Source organism: Zootoca vivipara, chromosome 9 (assembly GCF_963506605.1).
Source record: "Zootoca vivipara chromosome 9, rZooViv1.1, whole genome shotgun sequence".
NCBI classification, from domain to species: Eukaryota; Metazoa; Chordata; class Lepidosauria; order Squamata; family Lacertidae; genus Zootoca; species Zootoca vivipara.
In genome coordinates, this window is record NC_083284.1 from 23,063,868 (window position 1) to 23,086,324 (window position 22,457).

Genomic DNA, 22,457 nt, shown 5'->3' on the forward strand with positions numbered 1-22,457 from the left:
TTGACTTTTTTCTGAGCCCCCAAAGTTGTAAACTTTCTTCAAAGTGGAGGGAATCCACCAGAAATCATTTTCTTTGATATCGCCCCAGCAGTTTCTCTTCTTGCCCACTCAATCGCCCTTTTTCCTTCTCTCACTTCACTTTTCCTTAACTTCTTCCTACTTAAAACTTTGCTTATTTCCTGCATTGTGATGCTGTTGAAATCCCACATGTTTTGTGGCTTATACCTCTGAATTTTTTAAAAATCTTATTGTTACTCAGCACTCAGTGCCTGTTGGGGTGTTTGGTTTGCTTCTTAGGCTGAAGTCCTGTTCTCTCCTACCTAGTAGTAAATCCCAGTGAATCAGTTGGATTTACTTCTGAATAGACATTATAGGGTTTCACTGTAAGTTGTCAAAGAATATCTCTCCCTTTATAAAAGCCAGACTCACTCATTATATATGTTGACTAATTTTCTGTAATGCACTGTTCTCTGAGATTAGGCAAGCTACTGTAAAAGTGAGAGCCTTTCTACATTTGGGAATACTGCAACCTATGTCTCAGGCATGAAGGACAAACATACTAAAAATGGAAGTATGTGAATTGGTTTTGAAGACATGATTCTTCTATACATTTGTAGAGGTGAGGAGGAAAGTTTTGGGACTTCTGTTACAATAACCAGGAATCAAAGAATATTGTTTAAGAAGCAGTCCTGTTTAGGTTTTGAGCGTTATAAACATCCAGGCAATGCTAAAAGTTCTAAAATGTAAATGGAGATATTTTTGTCTTGCACAATAATTGAAACAAGTGTGCAGCTGGAGCTTTCTCTGCTGTAGATTTTTTCACTTCCAAGGAGACAAACTGACATTGACTTTCAAATATGTAGCTAATGTTGAGTCCACCTAACTCGTTTAGCTGCAGTGATTGCACAACAAACAACAAGTGTATAGTCAGAGTGCTTTGATCTTTGAGGAGTATGTAAAAAACCTGCAAATGACAGCAGTAAGTTAATAATAATAATAATAATAATAATAATAATAATAATAATTTATTATTTATACCCCACCCATCTGGCTGAGTTTCCCCAGCCACTCTGGGCGGCTTCCAGCAGAAGAGAACATTAAAATGCAATAATCTATTAACCATTAAAAGCTTCCCTAAACAGGCCTGCCTTCAGATGTCTTCCAAAAGTCTGGTAGTTGTTTTTCTCTTTGATGTCTGGTGGGAGGGCACTCCACAGGGCGGGTGCCACTACTGAGAAGACCTGGTTCCCTGTAAACTTGGCTTCTCGTAGAGAGGGAACCGCCATAAGGCCCTCAGCACTGGACCTCAGTGTCCAGGCAGAACGATGGGGAGGAGACACTCCTTCAGGTATACTGGAGGCTGTTTAGGGCTTTAAAGGTCAGCACCAACACTTTGAATTGTGCTTGGAAACATACAGGGAGCCAATGGTGATCTTTCAAGACTGGTGTTATGTGGTCTTGGCGGCAGCTCCCAGTCACCAGTCTAGCTGCCGCATTCTGGATTAGTTGTAGTTTCCGGGTCACCTTCAAAGGTAGCCCCACATAGAGCGCATTGCAGTAGTCCAATCGATAGATAACTAGAGCATGCACCACTCTGGTGAGACAGTCCGCGGGCAGGTAGGGTTTCAGCCTGCGTATCAGATGGAGCTGATAGACAGCTGCCCTGGACACAGAATTGACCTGCACCTCCATGGACAGCTGTGAGTCCAAAATGACTCCCAGGCTGCGCACCTGGTCCTTCAGGGGCACAGTTACCCCATTCAGGACCAGGAAGTCCTCCACACCTGCCCGCCTCCTGTCCCCCACAAACAGTACTTCTGTCTTGTCAGGATTCTGCCATCCATCCTCCAACCGCCTCCAGGCACTCACACAGGACCTTCACCGCCTTCACTGGTTCTGATTTGAAAGAGAGGTAGAGCTGGGTATCATCCACATACTGATGAATGAACACCCAGACCAAACCCCCTGATGATCTCTCCCAGCGGCTGCATGTAGATGTTAAAAAGCATGGGGGAGAGGACCGAATAAGTTAAATAAGTTAAATGATACAAATAAAATAGGTTAAATGGTACAAGATACCAGGGCATTTTGTTACATCTTTCAGTGGTGTTGCCAAACAATTCTGTAAATATAATGTGGTTGACTTCTTCAAATACAGACCATATTTCCAAGCATTTATTTAGCTGTGACTATTTATTAAAATGTCTAATGTGGTATCCTTTATTTTTAATAGCATTTACTACTATAATACAGAACAGTGAGCATGCTGATCTAAAGAACTGGAGGACCTTCTCTATGGATAAATTTATTCCATAAGTATGTTCACTTAGTACCCCCCCCTTTTTTACTGTTCTTTTGGCAGCAGGTAAAGTCCATTCCAATCCCAAGCCTTTTATTTTTACATATTATCTGGTCACCCCTTTTAAAATTGTATAGGTTGCTGTTTTATAGTTTTTGTACTAGCTCACCGTGGCTTTATTTTATGTCTTTTGTGTTTTATTGTTTGTATGTGGTTTTGCTAACTGCCTTGAGGCCTATGCAAAAGGTGGGATATAAATGCCTTAAATAAACTGAACATCTGTTTCCATATTTCATTGTGGTCTCCCAAGAGATAGTTAAGATATTTTTTTTTCTTTTAGTATTGGAGTTATGCTGCTTCACACATAATGTATTTACTCTGTGTTTACATATATAGCACGGGTCACAGTTATAATGATAAAATACAGTTACAGTCTTTAAAACATAGCACAATGATTAGCTTGAAAAGATATCCGATGAATATGGATGTTTCCGTATAATTTGGTTAAAATACCTCTTGCATGGAAAAGATAAAATGCATAAGCATTAAGATCTCAATTGAAAACTTAACGTTGAATTTTGTTCCCTACTTGCATATGTTTAAGTGGAAATATCTCCATGCAATGAAACTTGGCTCTTCAAAATGCATTTTGTGCTATTGTCCAATATATCACTTCAAAAATATTTAATACATTAAATATATCACTTAGAATTAATGTGCTTCACAGCTTGGTTTGTCTGCTTGTTTACTGAGATAGCTCAGTCAGTAGGACATGAGACTCTTAATCTCAGGGTCATAGGTTTGAGTTCCACATTGGGTGAAACATTGCTGCATTGCAGGGGATTTGACTAGATGACCTTTGTGGTCCCTTTCAAGTCTAAAATTCTATGATCTATGAAATAAATACTGTCTCCAGTTGAGCTTCTTCCCTAGTCACCTACCTGGAAGTAAGCCCCATAGACATATACGTGTGTGTGTGTGTGTGTGTGTGTGTGTAATTTATATCTCATTTCCAGCAGAAAGTCCATCAGTTATAAAATAGTCAAAAAAGAATTTATAATAAAATGCAGCTCACTATGACAACATAACACTTATTTCCAAACCATCAATAAAACATATTTAGGATCGCACTCTTTGGCTCATAGCAGAAGCTTTTGTATGAAGCTCGGGTAACGGTGCTTCAAAATGAGTGCAGGGACTAGGCATTTTAGAACCTGGGGGACGAGAATGTAAATTTAATTGTGGGTGGTAACATAAATGAAAGGAATAATTATATGTTTGTGCCATAGTAATATGGCCCATGATGCAAATTTATTATTTTTACAACTACTTAATCACCTTTCCAGCCAAATGGGCATTCAAATCAGCATGTAAAAAGTTTTTTTAAACAATAAAAAATTTAAAAGCCTATAAAAATATCAGACAACAGCTGAAACAGCTGCTTCAAACAAGACTAATAACAGATCAACCATAAATCTATCTGACATAAATGCTTGGGTGGCGGAAGTAACAACGTTTAGATTTCTAGGCATAGAACAATGCAGGCAAGAACGAGCTGTCTCAGGAACAGTTTCTTCTCTAGAGCGATTTTGGCCTTAAATGGAAAGCCTGGACTTTGAAGTCATCTTATTTTACTTGTTATTTTGTATTATATTTACTGTTTTTAATTAGGTTTTGTAATTTTGGATTATGTGGAATGCTTTATCTGAGTGGATGTAGCAACCGAGTAATTTCGTTGTCCCGCAAGGGGACAATGACAATAAATATATCTTATCTTATCTTAAGCTGGTGATGGCGGATGCAAAAGTAAGTCCTCTGAAGTTCTCTAGGGAGAATATTCCATAGGATATCAGCCAGTTAAAATGGACTCAGGATTGGAACTACAGTATTTCCAAAAAGTGGGCCACTGCATTTTAAACTGGTTAGCTTACTAACTTTCTCAGGAGAGCCCAACGTTGAGCATGTTTTTGTAATCTAAGTAAGACCTTGCCATTGGATGAATAACAGTGGTAAGAACTTGGCTAGAGAACAAGTTATAGCTGCCTCTTTGACCATCTAAATCTGGTAAAATGTGTTTCTAACCAGAGCTGTGGCTTTAGGAGTCAAGCATCAAAGTCTTGTGTTGGAGCACACCCAAGATGCACACTTTCCCCAGTTCCAGCTTGCTAATCATATTTTGTCTTGCCAGGATTCAGTTTTGTTAACTCTTTTTTTTTTATTTTTTTATTTTAACATACTTTTTATTAATTTTACAAAATACAAAAAAACAAAAAAACGGTACATACTTAAACCCCTTTTCCACCTCCTTCCTACCCACCCACATGGGTCCTCCCCTGCCACAGAAGTATCCCATGTTTGTGAACAGTCAGAAATGGTCCATTTTATGCTTGGATTTCTGTCCTCCTCCCCCTCCCCTGACCCCAAAGCCCCCCCCTGCCACCAGGGAGCTCCAGCAAACCAGGGCAGTACGCAGGAGGACATCCATCCAACCATCTATTGTTATACCAAAAAAAGAGAAAAATAGAAATAGGAAAAAAAGGGGAAAAAGAAAGGGCGAAAAAAGAAAAAGAGAAAAAAAAAACAATACAAAACAGAAAAATTTTTCTTGCATTCATAGTTGAAAAACCATATTTTATGGGCTTCCCCTCCCCCCCTTCCCCGGTTTTCATCCCTTTTTTATCATCTGCAACAGTTTCTTACTTTATAAAAATACACCTTTGTATCTTATACAACTTATAAATCAATTGTTAACATTTTCATCTAATATTCAAATCACTGAAAATTCAAACTCCCATTTTCTCTTCCCGTGCCTAATTTTTTTTTCTCCCTCTATAAGCCTCCATATTTTCACATTTTCCAAAATCCATTCACTTTTAAAACTATAACTATTCTCAATTTAACCTTACATCCCCGATTACCGGCTCCACCCCCCCCAATCCAGCAAATTCCAAAATCAGCAGACCAGTTATAAACCTGTTAATCCATCCTTATAATCACAACATCACTTTCCCTTCACCCCACCCCCTGTTTACAGTCTCTTGCCATCCAGGCCACCATACAGGACCCCTGAATTTCTTCTCTTCTCTGCATATTTTTTCCTTCTTCCCTGTGGGCGTTCTGGAGTTCCAATAATACCAATCGTGCCCCCCTCAAAGGCAGGGCACTCCATCCAACTTTTTGTAGAGTAGAGTCATCATTTTTTTCATGGTGTGTTTCATTTTGTGTTGAATCATCACAGTCCTCATCTTCATCTTTTCCTTCCCCATCATTGTCATTCTCACATTGCTCTTTTTCAGTGTCAAAAGCTTCATCTCCTAGAAAATCATATTCCGCCATCACCTCCTGAAATTTCTGCTGTAACTCCTGTCGTCGTGTCTCCTCTTGACATAACTCTATTCTTGTTTCCCACATTAAGGTCAAAACAGACCGCTGGAACTCAGGGGAACACTTTTTTGTTGACATATTTCAGTCCTGCCAAGGTCAAAACTTATCACGTGGGGTGGAATATGATCACAGTTTATTTTCTCGACTCCATTTTAACAAGCTGGCTGCATTCTTCAAGTCTTGTTAACAATAAAGTTCGAACTCACATTTCACAAGCACTTAAGCCAAAAAAGAAATTCCACAAAGTCCAGAAATACAAAGTGAAGTAAAAATTGACTTATAAATCCTGATCAACTCACTGGATTGCCTGGGCTGCCGGCTCCCGAGGGAAAGAAAGGTTTTTCTTAGGCTTTACCTCATTGCTGCAGGGCAGTCATAAACCACAGTCTCTCTCCCCTTTTCACCCTGCATCAAAGGGGATATTCTCTTTGATGCCTTTGAGGGATCCTTTTGAATTACAAATCTTCTGTTTATGGCTTCGGGTTTCTATTTACTGTCTCTTTGTTGCCGTGGGGGGGGGGGTGGCTTCCTCTTTTCTCCCCTCTCTCCCAGACCAAATTGTTTTATAATCCAAATCGTGAGGTTACTTACAGTCTTTTCCAATCGTTTTATTTTCGGAAGAATCCAGCGCTCTCCGCCTTCGGCTTGAAGCTTCTCCCTGCTAGAATAACGTTGCCGCTCAAAATGGCCCCCGCGACTTCTACCCTCCTCGCTCCGGAGCTCTTATTAGAGCTAACCGAAGAGTTGGGGAGTCCGGATTGGGTCTGTGCCGAGCAAATTGCCCTCGGGACGCCCTTCCCGAGGTTCTAAGGGGCGCAGCGTTGCTCTCGCTGCCCTCCCCACTCCTAGCAGAGACGGGCCGTCTCGGAGACGAGACGAAACCCCGCCGATCGACGCTGGCGCTGAACCCGGAAGCCTCAGTTTTGTTAACTCTTATCCAGATCATCATGGTATTGTAACTAGCAAAAATTTCCCAACCATGAAGATAACTTTGGGTTCTGTGAAAGGAGATGGCTATCCATAGACCTTCTTTCTTCCCAACCCTTTCTCCTTAACATGAAAGTTGTGCCATCTCGCCTTCTGTTTCCACACTGGTCTCGTTCTGAACCCGTACTGAGATTTCCTCATCCAATACTGCTTTCTTCAGTCACACATTTTAAGCATTGCCTTTCCAAAAGCATTCCAATGCTCTGCGCTTTCCTTGAGATTTTATTTGTGTAAATGTTTAAGTGGAACTTAGCAACTGCTTGGATAGAATGCTTTCTTAAAATTCAAGTCACACATGAAAACAATTTAAACTGCAAATTGGCTCTGCTTGGCAAGCAGGTCCCTTCTCCCTCCAGGTGCTGAATGCAGATGATCTCAAAGCAGGCTTGGCCTAAGGAATGAGAGAGGGTGACCGCCCATGGCCATCCAGTGAGCTTTGGCTGGGTAGGAGTGTAAATTGGCTCTTAAGCATACAGCCAATCCTCTGGTCAGTGGTTGATAATTTGCTAGTTGCAGCTCTGGTCTGGAATTTAAAAGGCCAGAAGCAGGTAATGGATCAGAAAGCTCTGGCTGTACCAGAGCCATGTGGAGGCTATTAAACATGTCTATTGTGTAAGTGTTGTTTCTGGGTGGAACACCAGACTGCGTTTCATGTATATCCAACAGTACTGTATATGGGACTTCAAACTATCCCTTGTGTAGCAGGAAGATTACCATTAGCTATAGAAGGAGAAGGAGGTTCAAGCCATTCAGGCACAAGGGGTTCGAAAAATAAATTATTAGTGGCTTGGGTCCTAAGTTTTTATTTGTGATCAGGAGAAGCTTCTGTTCATGGAGGAAGAATTCCTTCATGGGAGGAACCCTTGTTAAAAACTCCTTCTGTAAGCAAACACCTAAGATCCTAGTCTAAATATACCAAATACCTATTTTTCAATATGTACTAAAGTTAACTGAAAATTTGCTGATTAATTCTCCAAGCTTCACTGCTTACTACTTTTTTTTGCAAAGGAATTGAGTTCATTTGGATTGACGTGAACTACAGCCATGCTGATAATACCCTGCAATTTTAGCTGAAATTGTTTAGGCTGCAATCCTAGGCATCCATTGCAGGTCGGGAATCCTTAGTTTCACTAGGTAGTGTCCAATGAAGTAGTTCCATTTAGCACATATATTTCTGTATGTGCAACGGAACTTCCTTGCCCGCCCCCCATCTTCACCAGATTTGTTCCACAGGGTTGGAGTACCTCCAGAACAGATCTAGTGGGGTACAATCAGTGGAACCATAAGTTATGTTGCACAGCCAGAAGTCCTTGCACCAACCAGATTACTTCATTGGATACCATACTTGATTCTGAGTAAATATGCAGATGATCAAGGAATGTGATTTCTATCTTGTCAGTGCAGCTGTCATTTGGGAGTCTAAATTCAAGTGACTATTCCATTCCACCCAAGTTAGACTAAGAACAGTTGTATGAAGGTGAGGTAAGAGGTAGAAGTGTTGGTTGAGGCTTTATTTCGGTCAAGACTGCTTTGGGATCATCTTTGTTCAGCACCTGGAAGGAGAAAAGACCTGCTTGCCAAGCAGAGCCAATTTGCAATTTAAATTGTTCTCATGTGTGGCTTCAATTTTAAGAAAGCTAACTCCCTTGCCCATTCAGGGCTGTAGAATTAACTATATGATTATGTGCCAGTGAACCAATATAATAAGATTTTCTAAAAGAAGAAAAATGCATTTTCCCATTTTTCAAAAGTAATGCTTCTGTAGAAATTCATATTCAGGCTTTTGATGTTGTTCTTTTACTTCCGCAGTTAGGCATAATACTTTTATCTTTCTATTTTTGTAAAGCAGGAAAGCTTCCACAGAGAACTTGTAAGGGTGAGTAATATGGGTGCATGGCAGCTTAGAACCAGTGTTAAAAACTCAGCTATATAAGCTAGGTGCCAAATGGCTTCTTAAACCAGGGTTGCAGTCACCAATACGGAATGCCTAGTTGCCATTTTGGAGCCAGACGCCAGGAAAGTCTTAATTTTGAATCCAGTCGTACCTCGGCTTTCAAACACCTTGTGACTCGAATGTTTTGGCTCCCGAACGCTGCAAACTCTGAAGTATTTGCGAACTTTTTTGGGAAGCCAAATGTCTGGCACGGCTTCTGCGGCTTCCGATTGAGTGCAGGAAGCTCCTGCAGCCAATTGGAAGCCGCACCTTGGTTTTCGAACATTTTCAGAAGTTGAACGGACTTCCGGAATGTATCCCGTCCGAGAACCAAGATACGACTGTATGACTTTTTGGTTTCTGAAATTCATTCTGATTGCATAGACAAAATATAACGGATAGAATTCTACAGAATGTGTTACTAGTGTGTGAAAACAGTCAAGATCCAGGGATCCCCTGGCATATGCCTGCAGATAGTGGAGACATCAGGTGCCATACTGGTGCCCAGGCATCTTCACTTGATTTGCACCTGAAAATTTCTAACACTGCTTAGAACTCAAATCAATATACAACAGGGTGTGGGTGTGTTTGTGATAAGATTAGGGAGCTGGCAAATGCACCATTGTAGCCTGTGAGAAAGAGAAGTTACTGTACACATCTTTGTTATGGCATCCTTATTTTAGTATCCAGAGAGCAGAAGTGGAATCATTAGCTCAGTCTTGAATGGGCGGCCAGAAAGATTTGCTAGACCAGCAAGTGTGATTGTTCCCACATAACTCAACATACTTTATAGACTGTATTTAGAAGGGGGGAAACTTTGTGGTCTGAATGGGTTTGTATTCCTATTAGGAATGATATTAAAATGTACTTGGGATGGCCTAATTATTCCAATTACTATACAGTAAAATGTTCTGCCAAAATGACAAAGAGATATGGGACTCTGAGAATTAGAAACTAGGGCCACAGTCCTAAACAGCTTTAGCGCAGACAGAAGAGAAGAGAGTATCCAGAGATATTTTTTTAAAAAAAATCTGTAGCTGAACAGGCATTCTGGTTTTAAATAGAAAAGCGACTTGCTTGTTTGGCAGCATAAAATCCGTCTCCGTACCGCTGTTGGCATACCGCTTTTGCAATGACTATCTTTAGAATTGTAGATGTTGAGCAGTTTTGCTTGGGGTTCTTGTATGGCTGTATTCTGCTCAGTGTAGAAATTGTATAGAATATCGGTGCACTGCCTGAACTAGACAACAGAGATTGAAATCCTAGCAGTTCAAAATAGATACACTAGTCATAGGGAGACTTCTCTGTTGTAACAGAACCTGTTAACAAAATTCTCTGGGGATCTATTTTCAGCTGTTATCAGTATTATCTTACATATAGTGCTACTGAGGAAGTGCTTAACTTTGTACTCTTAGTTTCATTGCTTTCTTTGAGTAACATCACTGTCTTGTACATGCTTACTCAGAAGTATATTTCTTGTGAGTTTTGTGGGGCTTACTCAAGTGCAGCTTAATATAAGAAAGTTTAAGTGGAAGTATGCTATCTTACAGATCACATTTATTTATTTATTTATTTATTTATTTATTTATTTATTTATTTATTTATTTATTTATTTATGAAATCTGTTGCACAGCTAGGCTGAAATTGGTAGGTTTAAGCAGCAGTAAAAAGTTTTATGAAGTGATTCAACTGAAATCTGCTAAGTGCTACTAAAGAGCTCTCAACTAAGCTTCCGCAATGTGAATCGAGTAGGATTGTGATTTGACTTGTTCAAGAGTCCCGCAGCTGAACTTAACCTACTGAAGTTCCCATGTTCTACCAAAACAGCTGTGCTAGGTTTTTTTTAAAAAAAACAACAACAACACTTTGCAGCAAAGTTTATATTTTTGTATGTTTGTTTAAATGCTGACGTTTGTTTCCCTTGCTTAATCCAAACAGCGAAAAAATGCTTGATCTGCCTTGTGTCAGTGTGGCTGGAATAAAAAATCTAAGGACCTTTGCTTGCATTCTCTCTTCTTCTTCTTTTTTAGCATTTGTGATTTATGGAATAATTAAGTCATCGGCTGTAGGATATCACACACTGTGACCTGGCTTTCATGTAGCTCTAAGCCAAACTGTGGCTCAATGTGAAATTGTGAGTGTGCTGGCTCCAGAGTGGAGATCACGGCCCCTACATGTCTCCCTTGTTTCTCCTGCTGTTGCCCTGCCATGAGCTAACCTTGGTTTGGCTGAACCTGCCATGTGAACCTGCGCTTGTGGGTTGTCACACTCCAGATAAACCACAAGCTATAAAACACTGTCCAGTTTACGGCTTGTGATTTGTCTGGAGAGGACAAACTGCAAACTTGGGTTTGGATGACACCCTATGTGAAACTGTGGCTATGCTCAGCACCTGTGGTCTCTTGTCTAGGAACCCTCACGCATTCTCACTAAGCCATGGTTTGGCTTAGGGATACATGTGAACTGGGCCATTCCTGCTTGATCATTAAACCATGGTTAATTGCGTTTGTGCCATTCCACAGTCCTGTACTAGTGTCACTCTGGCATAAAATGGCAATCTATACTGTTACACTGCTAGGCTCTCTCACTGTTGTGTCTGAACACAAATTAAACAAATGGTGAAATATTTGTAAAGCACGGATAGGTTACTTTTCAATCCCTGCATCTTTGAAGCAGTAATTGTCTTATAGTTGAACCCATAAGTTAATATTTGAATAGTAAATTGAAAATCTGTTATCTCTCGAATGACCGGAGAGCTTCCCAGAGTGAAAGGGGGGGGGGAGCCAGAGGTGTTAGCTTCAAAAAATTCTGCCGTGTAGCCATAAAACTCATTAATCCAGCAATTACTGTGGCCAAATTCAAGTGGTCTTTCCAGCCTTTCAGTATGAGAACTCTGAAACAGGTACATTTCTACATGCATATCATCTGCAGAATATTTTCTAAACCTAAGCACTAGTCCAAATATATGACTGAAATACCATCCTAATATCTTGTTGAAGTGGTGTGTATATAAATAGCTGACCAGGGCCAGTTGCTGCTGAACAGTGGCTGGGTGCTTTTGAATCTGGTTTATGCTTTCAATTTCAGCACTGGACCAAATATTAATATTCAGGTAATACAGAAACTAGCAGAATAATTAGGGTTGTCCCCTCTTCTTTAACCATTCCAGTTATATGGGCCTAAGAAGATAGATTTTTTTTTTATTTCTACTTGATTTGACAGTGCATGGCATAGTGAACTGCAGGTCTAAAAGAAATTACACTGGGTAAAGTGATTGTGTTTTCTAGCAGACAACTGTTCTGTTTCTTCAACAAATCATTAAGTGCAGTTATTTGGGGGATTTCTTTTTTGTTACTGTCTTTATTATTTTGGTCTATAAAGCCCAGGATTGTGTTTAATATTGATTTTATGTATCTTGCATGCTTGCATGCTTTTTAAAATTGTCAGGGTATATTTTTGGATCCTTAAAACACAGTTTGCTAATAAGGAGCCTCTATTTCTTTGTTTAAATGCTGTGTCTGAAGTGTTAAGACTTGTATATTGAAAGCAGATGCTTCAAAAATGAATTTTACAAATAATACTAGGCTAGATAGAACCAAAAGCACAACTTGTGAATAGCACAATGTCTTCGTTGTGAGATCTCTTGGTTCATAATTATTTTATCTGCTAGAATTGTTCTTGGATTAGCAAAAAGAACCCAGGGTTTCTCTCAGCATTAAGGAAATAACCAGATAATTGTGTCACTGAAGTAAGTTATTCCCCTCCAATCTTCACCAGAAATTAGTTTGATTTATAGCTGTGGTTTTTTCATGACATTCCTGTAATTACAATGTATTAGAATAATCCTCCAATTTTATCTTCTACAAATTATAAGAAATTGAGAAGTCTTTATCCCAATGAAAACTAGATATTTTATTGCTTTAATGATTACATTGTATGGTAGCATGTTTTGTATATAGTGACTTGGTCAGCCCATAAGTATAATGAATAGAATTCTTAGACAATGTTTTTGTCAGAAACTAGTTTTTATATAAAGTACAATTGAAGTGATCTGATGACAGCAAAGGATACAATTTAGAATTTGTTGTTTCGGACAAGGCAGCTACGCTGTAGATCCATGTTCCGGCAGTCATACGGTTTCTGCTGTCTACAGCATTCTAGATTTCGTAGAGTACTTGGGGAAAACAACCGCTCTCATTTCTAGTGCTGATGTAGCAAACGGAGGGAAGAATAGAAAACATTTGGCTGTGTTTGTCTAGTAACATAGAGTATACATTTAATCCTGCATTAATTTAAAGATCTCCCTGGAATCGGGACAGGAATCTAAAACCTACTTGAGGCCTTTTTTCTCTGAACATCAGTCCTTAAGCTTTAATTGCTAGGTTCTTTTGGTATGAAAAGAAAGAAAGGGGAATATTTTAAAATCAGGAATTGCAAGATGCACAAGGTGAATTGCTTTTTTGTGCAGATTAGATTACACAAGATGTTTCTTTGCCATTTTGCTCTGGATCTTCGTGCTCATAGAAATAAACTACAACTTTTTTCCTTGAAGCTTATCCTTGCACTGTGAATTTTCCTGTATATTTGGCAGTTTCAGTCAATTTTGATATACAAAATTCTTCCTTTATATCACTTCCTGGAGATCTATAACGGATATATGCTGCTTCTGTTTTAGGCTTGCTAATTTAGATTTGTTGAGAAGTAGAGATTATTATTAACTATGCTCTTTTATTTTTTTAAAAGGTATAATATCATTGTATAATATATTTTTAAGGGAAAAAAATTGTATCAATAACTACGCTGGGTAAAACCCAAAGTAGCAAGAGCAAATGTCTGCTTGTGTAATGGAACTTTTACATCTTCCTTCCCCCCTCTACCTCCTGCTCCCAAATATGTCCTGGAGGGGTTGGATGACCTTCCAGAGCAAATATTGGAGGTGTGTCACGGTGGAGGCAAGAGGGGCTAGGGCTGGAGTGGGGAAAAAGAGAAAATTCTATTGCAGAAATGGATTTCCATACACACATGGGTGAACTCTTCCATAGCCCTTCCAGTGTTGACAGTTAGCAAAGTTTTTTTTTAATTGATAAGTTGGCAGTGCCACACAAAACCCCTATACCTAAGGGCTTCCAGATGTGATTGGACACCCAACTCCCATCAGCTCCAGCCAGCATGGCCCAATGGTCAGGGATGATGGGAGTTGGAGTCCAGCAACCTCAGGAGGAACACAGGTTTCCCACCCCTGCCCTACTCCTTAGTGCTCTTTTGGAAATCAATAATTGTTAAAACGACCCAACTTTAGCAGACTCAGCCTTGCGTTATATAAAAAGTAGAATTAAGAAACATGTTTGTTACAGATGGTAGACAAAAATCACCCTTCTTCCAGAATACTGGAAAATAATGTCACACAGAAAAATCAGCTTGACAATTCCTTTTAATCTGAGTGTTTTAAGTTAGACAGGGAAAACCCAATAGGCTCTATTATTAGATGTTCTATGGCGCTGGCAGTGGCTGGTTCTTAGTCAATCCAAAACAGAGCTGCAGATAATTGCATTAATAAAACTTTCACATCATCCTGTTTCCTTTTATTTAGGTTTTTATTCCGTTCCTTGATGAAAATGGCAGCCAACAACGCAGTTTTGAACAGGCTGGAGCAGAAGGGCGCAGAAGCAGATCAAGTTATTGAATACCTTAAGCAGCAAGTGGCTCTTCTAAAGGAAAAAGCCAGTAAGGCAGCTGTCTTTGACCTTATCATTTAAATGTGCTTTGTCATAAAATTTGCCTGCAAAATCTGTGAGCCGAGTTGAGAATTTCTTACTGTGAATCTAGCCCAGTATGTAAACCCCAGAATTTAGGTTATACCTTCCCTGCAGCAAGCAATAAACGTGCAAAGTTTCAAATCGTTTTAAAAAGCAAAGGAATTACCAGGTGTCAAAACAGTGTTGATACTTGGCAGGCCCCCAACCTTAATTATTGTCATGGCTGTAAAATGAACAACTCGTGAATTAACTTTTATACTTGATGGCACAAGGTCTTCTCTTCTCAGGGAAGGTACGTATGGAAGAAGGTATGCCAGGCCACGTGGGGCTTTATGGACAATAATAAACACATTGAATTATATAGAGAAAATGGTTGTCAGCCACTGCAAATGTCCAAGCTGTTTTCAAGAACATCCTCTATAGAGCGCATTCAGTAGTCTAAACTGGAGGCCAGTTCCTTTGTGATTTAACAAGGAATAGGAGCCAGTGCATAAAATTCAGTTAATAAAACATTTCTAGCAACTATTATCTTCTGGACATCCAGGTTGAGTGCCAGGACTAAAAGCATGCCAACGTTTTAAAGATGATGCCAGCACATTGTAGCAACCTTGAAAACTTAAAATGAAGGATTTTTACAGTTCTGTGCATTGTGGCATGCTGGAATTGATCTTCTGTTTCTTCCAAACAAACATAAGATAGTGTCCCAATCTTGAGCTCATTTAAATAGTAGGTGCTGCAGAAATGTAGGAGATGGTGTGCACATTTGTAGCTCTCAACCACAAAATGAATTTGAAGTATAGCATGTATATTTTAATGCCTTCCAAAAGATGTGTGTATCTTGAGAATACTCACTCATTGGATATTTTCATACACAGTTCCTTCAATTTAATAATACGGTGAAGACACATGGTTCAAATCTGCTTGTTTCCAGAAGTGTTTGGGTAGTTTCTATTTATTCTGCTGGTTCCCATAGATTTTAATTTAAAAGTTTTAGAGTTGTGGTTCTAGTTTGAATTTTTGTATATTAGTGTGTAAACTGTCTTGAGAGCTCAGATCAGCCCTATTAAATCAGACCTGTGTCCCTCTGGTTTTGTTGAACTATAATTCCTCTCATTCTTCACTATGTTAGCTTGCACTGATGGGAGTTGCAATCCAACAGCATCTCCCATCCCTGTATTAGATGAATAAAAATGTAATTCCTGTTCATGGGGCGTTAAAATACACAGGGTGCAGAAATATTAAGCCCTCTTTAAAGAGCAAGATAGCAAACTCTAGCTCATGTTTGTGATACCAGAAAAGGGCCAAGTCCACTCCTTCTCAAGGTGCAGAGAGAATTCTGCTACAACTAGAGCTGACTTTACTGAATGTTAAAGTCCTTCTGAAGAAAAAAATATTGCGTGAGAGCTGTGTAAATGTAAGCCACCTGTCTCTGAAGAATTTACAGTATGCTTCTCTAGCATTGTTAAAAGCCCACCATATAAAACCGCCTTATAGAAATCAGATCGTTGATCTATCTCTACTCTTGACTGGAAGAATCTCTCTAAGGGCTTGGTTATCAGCTATCCCACCCCTAAACCCATGATCCTTTAACGAGAGATTCTGGAAATTGAACATACAACTTTATATGTGTAGATCATGTGATTGATAACTAAGCTTTTAGCCCATGCTGTGATAGTGCTAATTAATAACCTTGTGCAGTTTATCGTGACTTTAATAACCCTTCAACAATTTGTGTGTATGGATTCTTAATTGTTTGCTTTCAGCATTGACATGTCCAAGAGTTTGTTGTGATACCTATGAAATTATTTGACTAGGTCAAGATTAAAAAACCACAAAGCCCCAATCTGTGTTATATAATGATCTAGAGCAGGCATCCCCAAACTTCGGCCCTCCAGCTGTTTTGGACTACAATCCCCATCTTCCCCGACCACTGGTCCTGTTAGCTAGGGATCATGGGAGTTGTAGGCCAAAACATCAGGAGGGCCACAGTTTGGGGATGCCTTTTGTTATGCTTATGTGCTTGTGTACAAAGCCATTATATATTCCAGGCTTTACTGACCACTAGCACCCTAAAGATTTTTGACTTCAACTCCCATCAGGCCAAGACATACCTCATGGTGCTTGGGGCTGATGGGATTTGGAGTCCAAAACATCTGGAGGGCACTAGAAGCTGACAAAGGCTGCATTAACATTTGTGGACCATAGCACAAAGTAAAAAAATAAGTGTCTGCCACCTTTTTGATCGCATTGTCTCCAGGTCCAGGGTTTTTAGCATATTGTTCAATGTGTCTGAACCAAAGTCTCACATTAAAAAAAAATTCCAAAGGAGTCATTTTGGCCTAGAATCAACAGACAAATGTTCTGCTTATAAATATAGGAGATCAAACTTTTCAACAGTTTCTGCATTGCCCTCAGGTAGTGCCTCTAGAGTTCATTTCACTACAGTTTACAGAGAAATGCTCTGTCATCTTCCTTCCATCCCTGCTTTCCTCATGTAGTTATAAGGAAGACTTTTAAACTAAAGAATAAACAGTTTGGCTATGCATTCCATTGTAATAGGCATACAATACAGTTCCAAATTGTATTCCCGCAAGAACCTTAGAGCAACAGCTCATTTCTCAGAGCAGGTGCCAAGGAAAAGGGGAGCCGGGGGGGGGGAGGGAGGCGCCCAATGTGATTAAAAAGTCCAATTCTGGCTATGCTGTGGAATTAATTGAAAAAATACCTAAGACTCAGCAGTAATAACAGATATTAGTGTGTCATTTTGACATTTGTGTGGGATGGTAAAATATCTTTAATAATTGAGAAACCTGAGGTGTTAAGTAGCTATATATGGGCATTCTGTGGAAAAGCCAGCGATAGAACTCACATCTCCTGCTCTCATTTCCAGAACCTTAATGGAAAAAACATCTTTCCTTTTAGTTGCTATGTTGAGACTTCCTCTGTTGTCACGACTTTCCCCCCTCATTTCCTTTTTTTAAAAAAAGCTGATAGTTTCCCCCTAAAACAGAATAAATCTGGAATTTATTCCCCCTAAAACAGAATAAATCTGGAATTTGAGCACTGCAAGAAACTTCTAATGTGCTCTGTACTCCTGTATTTTTTGTCTTAATGTGATTATTGCCCTAGGTTTTTTTATAAAGAAGAAGAGCACTAATGCACAACTAAGTGCACAGTTTTAAGAATAAGCGGGTCTTAAGTCAACTTTAAACCCTTAAACCCTGAATTTCAGAGTTGTGAAATTAAGCTTTCCCTTTATGACAGTATTGTGTATGTGATTCCTAATGGAGATTTGTCTCCTGTAGTCTTGCAGGCATCCCTGAGGGAAGAGAAGAAGCTTCGTGTAGAAAATGCTAAACTGAAGAAAGAAATTGATGTGCTGAAACAAGAATTGATCCAGGCTGAAATTCGGAATGGAGGTGACTAAAATAGGGTTGGGGGTGGGAGAGCAATGTCGTCTTAGGCAAGCACGGCTTCTTCATTCAGTCTGCAGAACACTCTTTTCCCATATTTAATACCAAGGGGAGAAATATTTGGGAGGCACTGAAGGGACAAAGTATATTTTGGGGCATAGAGGGATATTTACCCCAATTCTTAGATTTATGGAGAAAAATATTGGTGGTAAGCTACTTGTCTGGGGAATATTCACTACCTGTCTGACATCACCTATACATTTTGTTCCACTGCATCATAGCAAATGTTACTCTACATGTCTTTAGGACAGGGGTCCCCAAACTAAGGCCCGGGGGCTGGATGCGGCCCAATCACCTAAATCCAGCCCACGGACGGTCCAGGAATCAGCATGTTTTTACAATGTGTCCTTTTATTTAAAATGCATCTCTGGGTTATTTGTGGGGCATAGGAATTCATTCATATATATTTTTTCAAAATGGACAGTGGACCGGCTGAAAAAGTTTCCTGTCCCCTGCTTTAGGATCAGGAATGTTGTGAGAGGCGAGGTTGAGCTCGCAGACAAACTGGAGCATCCAGAATCAATCCTGGGTGCTCCTTTTCTCAAAGATGCAAATTCTAAGCTGTTGAAAACTGGTGGCGGAGGGGGGGAAAGGGCTAAATTGGAATTTTATTTGTGTGTGCATGCAAAATAAAGTGACATTTTCATCTTAATTCTAAAGAATGGGGGAGCTGTCCCAGGGGGACGAAGAGGAAATCCTGTTGCACAAGCAGAAATCTGATTGCATGATATTGGAAGCCGTTATCCACATTTTGCTTCCTTCAAAATTGTGCATACAAAAATATTTTCTGTGACCCTCTAAGTTTAAGTTCATAGAAATCGCCTAACTTTGTAACTTACAAACTTAATTTTATGCTTGCCATAGTGTACTATGAAATTTGTGTACTAGGGACTTTGGCTACCGTATACATGCAGCCAAACGAGATGGTATCATCCAAAAGATAGATGGTGGTATCACTTAAAGAGTGTGTGTGGTGTACTCTGCAAGTGAAAAAACATGTCTCTTTGGAATGGGTGGAGAAGAGAAATGTTTTAGCCCTGTCCAATCCTTGTGTTAGGGGAACACTCAACTAAACCAGGTCAAAAGCATATGTTAGTAACATTATACTAATTGTATGTACTATGTTATTAATATTATACTAATTTTATGATGTGCTTGTCTTCTAGCTTGGTATGAAGCTTTTGTCCGAATAACTTTAACCCATTGATGTTTATATTTCAATGTATTTCATCCATATTGTTTCTAATCTATTTTAATCTGCTGACTAAAATGCCACATTTAGCTAAGGCTACAATCTAACTTGGAAGAAAGTCTCAGTTCAATCAGAATTTATTCTAATTAACATGATTGGTACAGTTAATTCTTGCTGCTATCAACAATATGATTGCCTATTAATTCTCATGATGCTTACCCATAAAAGCCAGAAGGATTAAATTTAATATGTGTAAGTGAACCCAGACATTTGGAGATGACAGAATCCCAATACTGAAATTTATCTCTGCATTTTATTACTACTAATATTTCACAAAGCCTATGTTTTTTGATCAATAGATTGAAGTTTAGCAGTAATTCACATTTTATTAAATAAATGTATAATATTCCTGGCAAACATCTTGGCAATGTTTTTAATCTTTCTTTGTGTTTAACGTAGTGAAACAAGTCTCTCTGCCACCCAGTGAAACACCTTCTGCAACAGCATCCTTTTCAGAAGAAGTCTCTCAGCCCACCGCTGCTGCAGCAGCCCCACCTGGTCCTAAAGAGCAAATTAAAGGAACAAATGAAGAAAAGAAGAAAAAGGACAAGACGGAAAAGAAAGGTAATTTTACATATGCTGCTTGGAAATGTTTGAAGTTCAGTTTCATTAATAAACACCAGAAAGGAATGTTATCAATGCAGAAGTTTTTCAAGAAAATCATTCTGGACTAGGTTAGGCAAGGTGGTAAGTGAATGTCTGTGTAGTTTATGTGGAATAAAAGCTCTGGAGTAACTAACGATTTCCCATTTAAATGTGCTCCAAAATTTCTGAAGTAATTTAGTCCAATACAATATCCTTAGAAATGAAAAGAGAATCTAGTTTTCCATGTTTAAGGAAGCCTGTTGTCACACAGTTGTAATATTTTGGGTCTCTGTTTTGAAAGCAAAGAATGTTAAAATGTACTGTGGGATTTCTTTTCAGACAGGGAAAAAGGAAACTTGCTTGAATTGCATTCCAGGGGATGTGTGTGCCTGTGTAATTAAATGACTTCCAATTTTGTTTTAGCAGAAAAGAAGGAGAAAAAACAGCAGTCAGCTGCGAGTGATGACTCAAAACCTTTAGATGTTTCTCGACTTGATTTTCGAATTGGTTGCATCACAGCAGCAAAGAAGCACCCAGACGCTGATACTTTGTACGTTGAGGAAGTTGACGTGGGAGAAACAAACCCTAGAACGGTTGTCAGTGGTCTAGTGAAACATGTTCCTTTAGAAGAGGTACATAAAGAATTCCATTAATATTTCTTCATTTTCTTCTTCTTTGCTAAATAAAGTTTATTTTAAATATTTAAAATTGGTTTTTTTATAATAATTCAAAATTTAGTTTTGGCACTTAAAGTTGTAGCAGATGGATACTGAAATAATCTCAAGTTCACGAACTTATTACTTATGAAACAAATTAAATAGAGGGGAGCCAAAACAAATTAGCTTCTGCCAGCCTCAGAATCTGACTCTTGGTGGTCCTCTTCCTGTATGCAGCACACCTGGAGTAGCCAGTAATAACTTCTCAGTCTGCATCTTCTTGGCCAGAGGGGGGGGCTGTTGCCCTGCAGATGTTGCTAGACTACAGTTCCCATCATTCCTGATCATTGTGGCTATGGCTAATGGGAGTTTGAACCCAACATCTGCAGGACCACAGGCTCTCCACCTCTGTTCTAGGCATATTTCAGTGGAATCTGCTCTTGTTGCCATATATAGCAGCGTTTCTCAACCACTGTTCCGCGGCACACTAGTGTGCCGCGAGACGCTGGCTGGTGTGCCGTGACGTGCGGCGACGAGAAGGGCGATTTGCATTGTCACGTGCCTGGCGGCCGCCAATAAACAACACTGACCCACCGGAAAGGAAGCCGGCCGGGTCACGACGCAGGGCAAGCGCAGCTCTCAACAGCCACCACCACGGGACGGTGGTTTTAGACAAACTTAAAGAAGCTGGCTGGATGAGCTCAACCTGAAACTTGCTGAGCAAAGGATTGTGCTGGCAGAGAAATCAGCGGCTTGTGAAGCCTTATTACAGGAGATTGCAACCAACACAGCAATTGGCAAGTGTTTCTTACAGTCATAATTATATAGTCAATATAGGGCGGCACAGAGTTAAATTTTTTAACTTTTTTAATGGTGGTGTGCCTCGTGATTTTTTTCATGGAACAAGTGTGCCTTGGCCCAAAAAAGGTTGAGAAACACTGAATAGGATGCTGCGGCAAGTGGGTCAAGGTATGATGTGTCTTTGCCTTTAACCAAGTAGCAATGCCACTTGAGTTATTGCAGCCTGTCTGTCAAGCAGAAGATGCAGTATGTGTAAGGCATAGCCAAATTTCGCAGAAACATTTGCAGTTTTCTTCTCTTGGGATTTAAGAAGCACCTAGCAGGGAAGAAATGCAAAACAGTATTCTGGGCTGGCTCTCTAGGCTGCCTCTAGACACGTCAAAGAAGTGAGTTACTTAAACGCGTTGTAAACTTCATACAGGGAAATCCCGTTGGTGAAAAACGGGACTCCACAACGCCATCTGTGTTCATAGTGTTATAACACCTACGGTATAAAGTTCTTATCTTTACGAATGTAGCTGAGTCCCTAATTCTGCTATTAGATAGCAAAACGCACATTCTAATGTTCTGGATAATTTTGAGCAATTGTGTAAATGTGAAATTATTTCTTCTAATACTGGTGGAGGAGGCAAAAAAAAATTTTGGATGTAAACTCTTGCTTCTTCTGGAAAATGCTCAACTTTCACATATGCATCTGTTCTGTCCTTTGTCGATTTTGAAGAATGGAGACATACCTTGAAGGAAATCAGGAGTGCCCATGTACACTATCACTTGAATGATAGAATCATAGAATTTTAGAGTTGGAAGGGTCATCTAGTCCAATGCAGGAATCTCAAATAAGGCATTGATGACAGATGGCCAATCCAACCTTTTCTTAGAAACCTCCGAGGAAAGCGAGTGCACCACCTCGCAAGGGGGTCCATTCCAGTCAAATAGCTCTTACGGTCAGAAAGTTCTTCCTCATGTTTAGTTGGAATCTCCTTTCCTGCAACTTGAATCCATTTTTTCAAGTCTTACCCTCCAGACTCATTATATAGTATCTGTGCAGCTACTTAAGGCATGCCTAAAGATTGAGGAGTGCAATTTTTCCTCTTTCCCCTTTTTTGGCATTGTCCTCCTTTTCCACCTCCCCCCAAAGTTCAGGAATGTTTGAAAAATTCACCTAAGTTTCAGAAGAGGTTTGTAACTCAGTAAACATGGGGCCAGAATTCCCCTAGACCAGCATAATTCGCCCCATGGATAGTTGTGTTTGCATAGAGCACACATTAGGATCTACTGCTCATGTTTTCTCTTTCCTAGAAAATATAAAAAGGACATTCCACCCCCCTAGT

At 39.6% G+C, this 22,457-nt stretch overlaps 1 protein-coding gene across 6 annotated transcripts in view; it reads left to right on the forward strand.

Annotated features, from left to right (window-relative positions):
• Positions 1-22,457, forward strand: part of AIMP1 (aminoacyl tRNA synthetase complex interacting multifunctional protein 1) — a 37,818-nt gene that overhangs the window by 2,873 nt on the left and 12,488 nt on the right. For 2 of the 6 annotated variants that reach the window (XM_035112374.2, XM_035112372.2), the window contains 4 exons: positions 14,194-14,327; positions 17,665-17,778; positions 19,484-19,648; positions 20,093-20,301. In XM_035112374.2, the coding sequence (XP_034968265.2) occupies positions 14,213-14,327; positions 17,665-17,778; positions 19,484-19,648; positions 20,093-20,301 (603 nt within the window). In that variant the 5' untranslated portion in view covers positions 14,194-14,212. Of the gene's footprint in view, positions 1-480; positions 620-2,233; positions 2,317-10,198; positions 11,716-14,193; positions 14,328-17,664; positions 17,779-19,483; positions 19,649-20,092; positions 20,302-22,457 lie in introns of those variants that run through there. The other 4 variants (XM_060278489.1, XM_060278488.1, XM_035112370.2 and 1 more) reach the window with 4 other exon arrangements.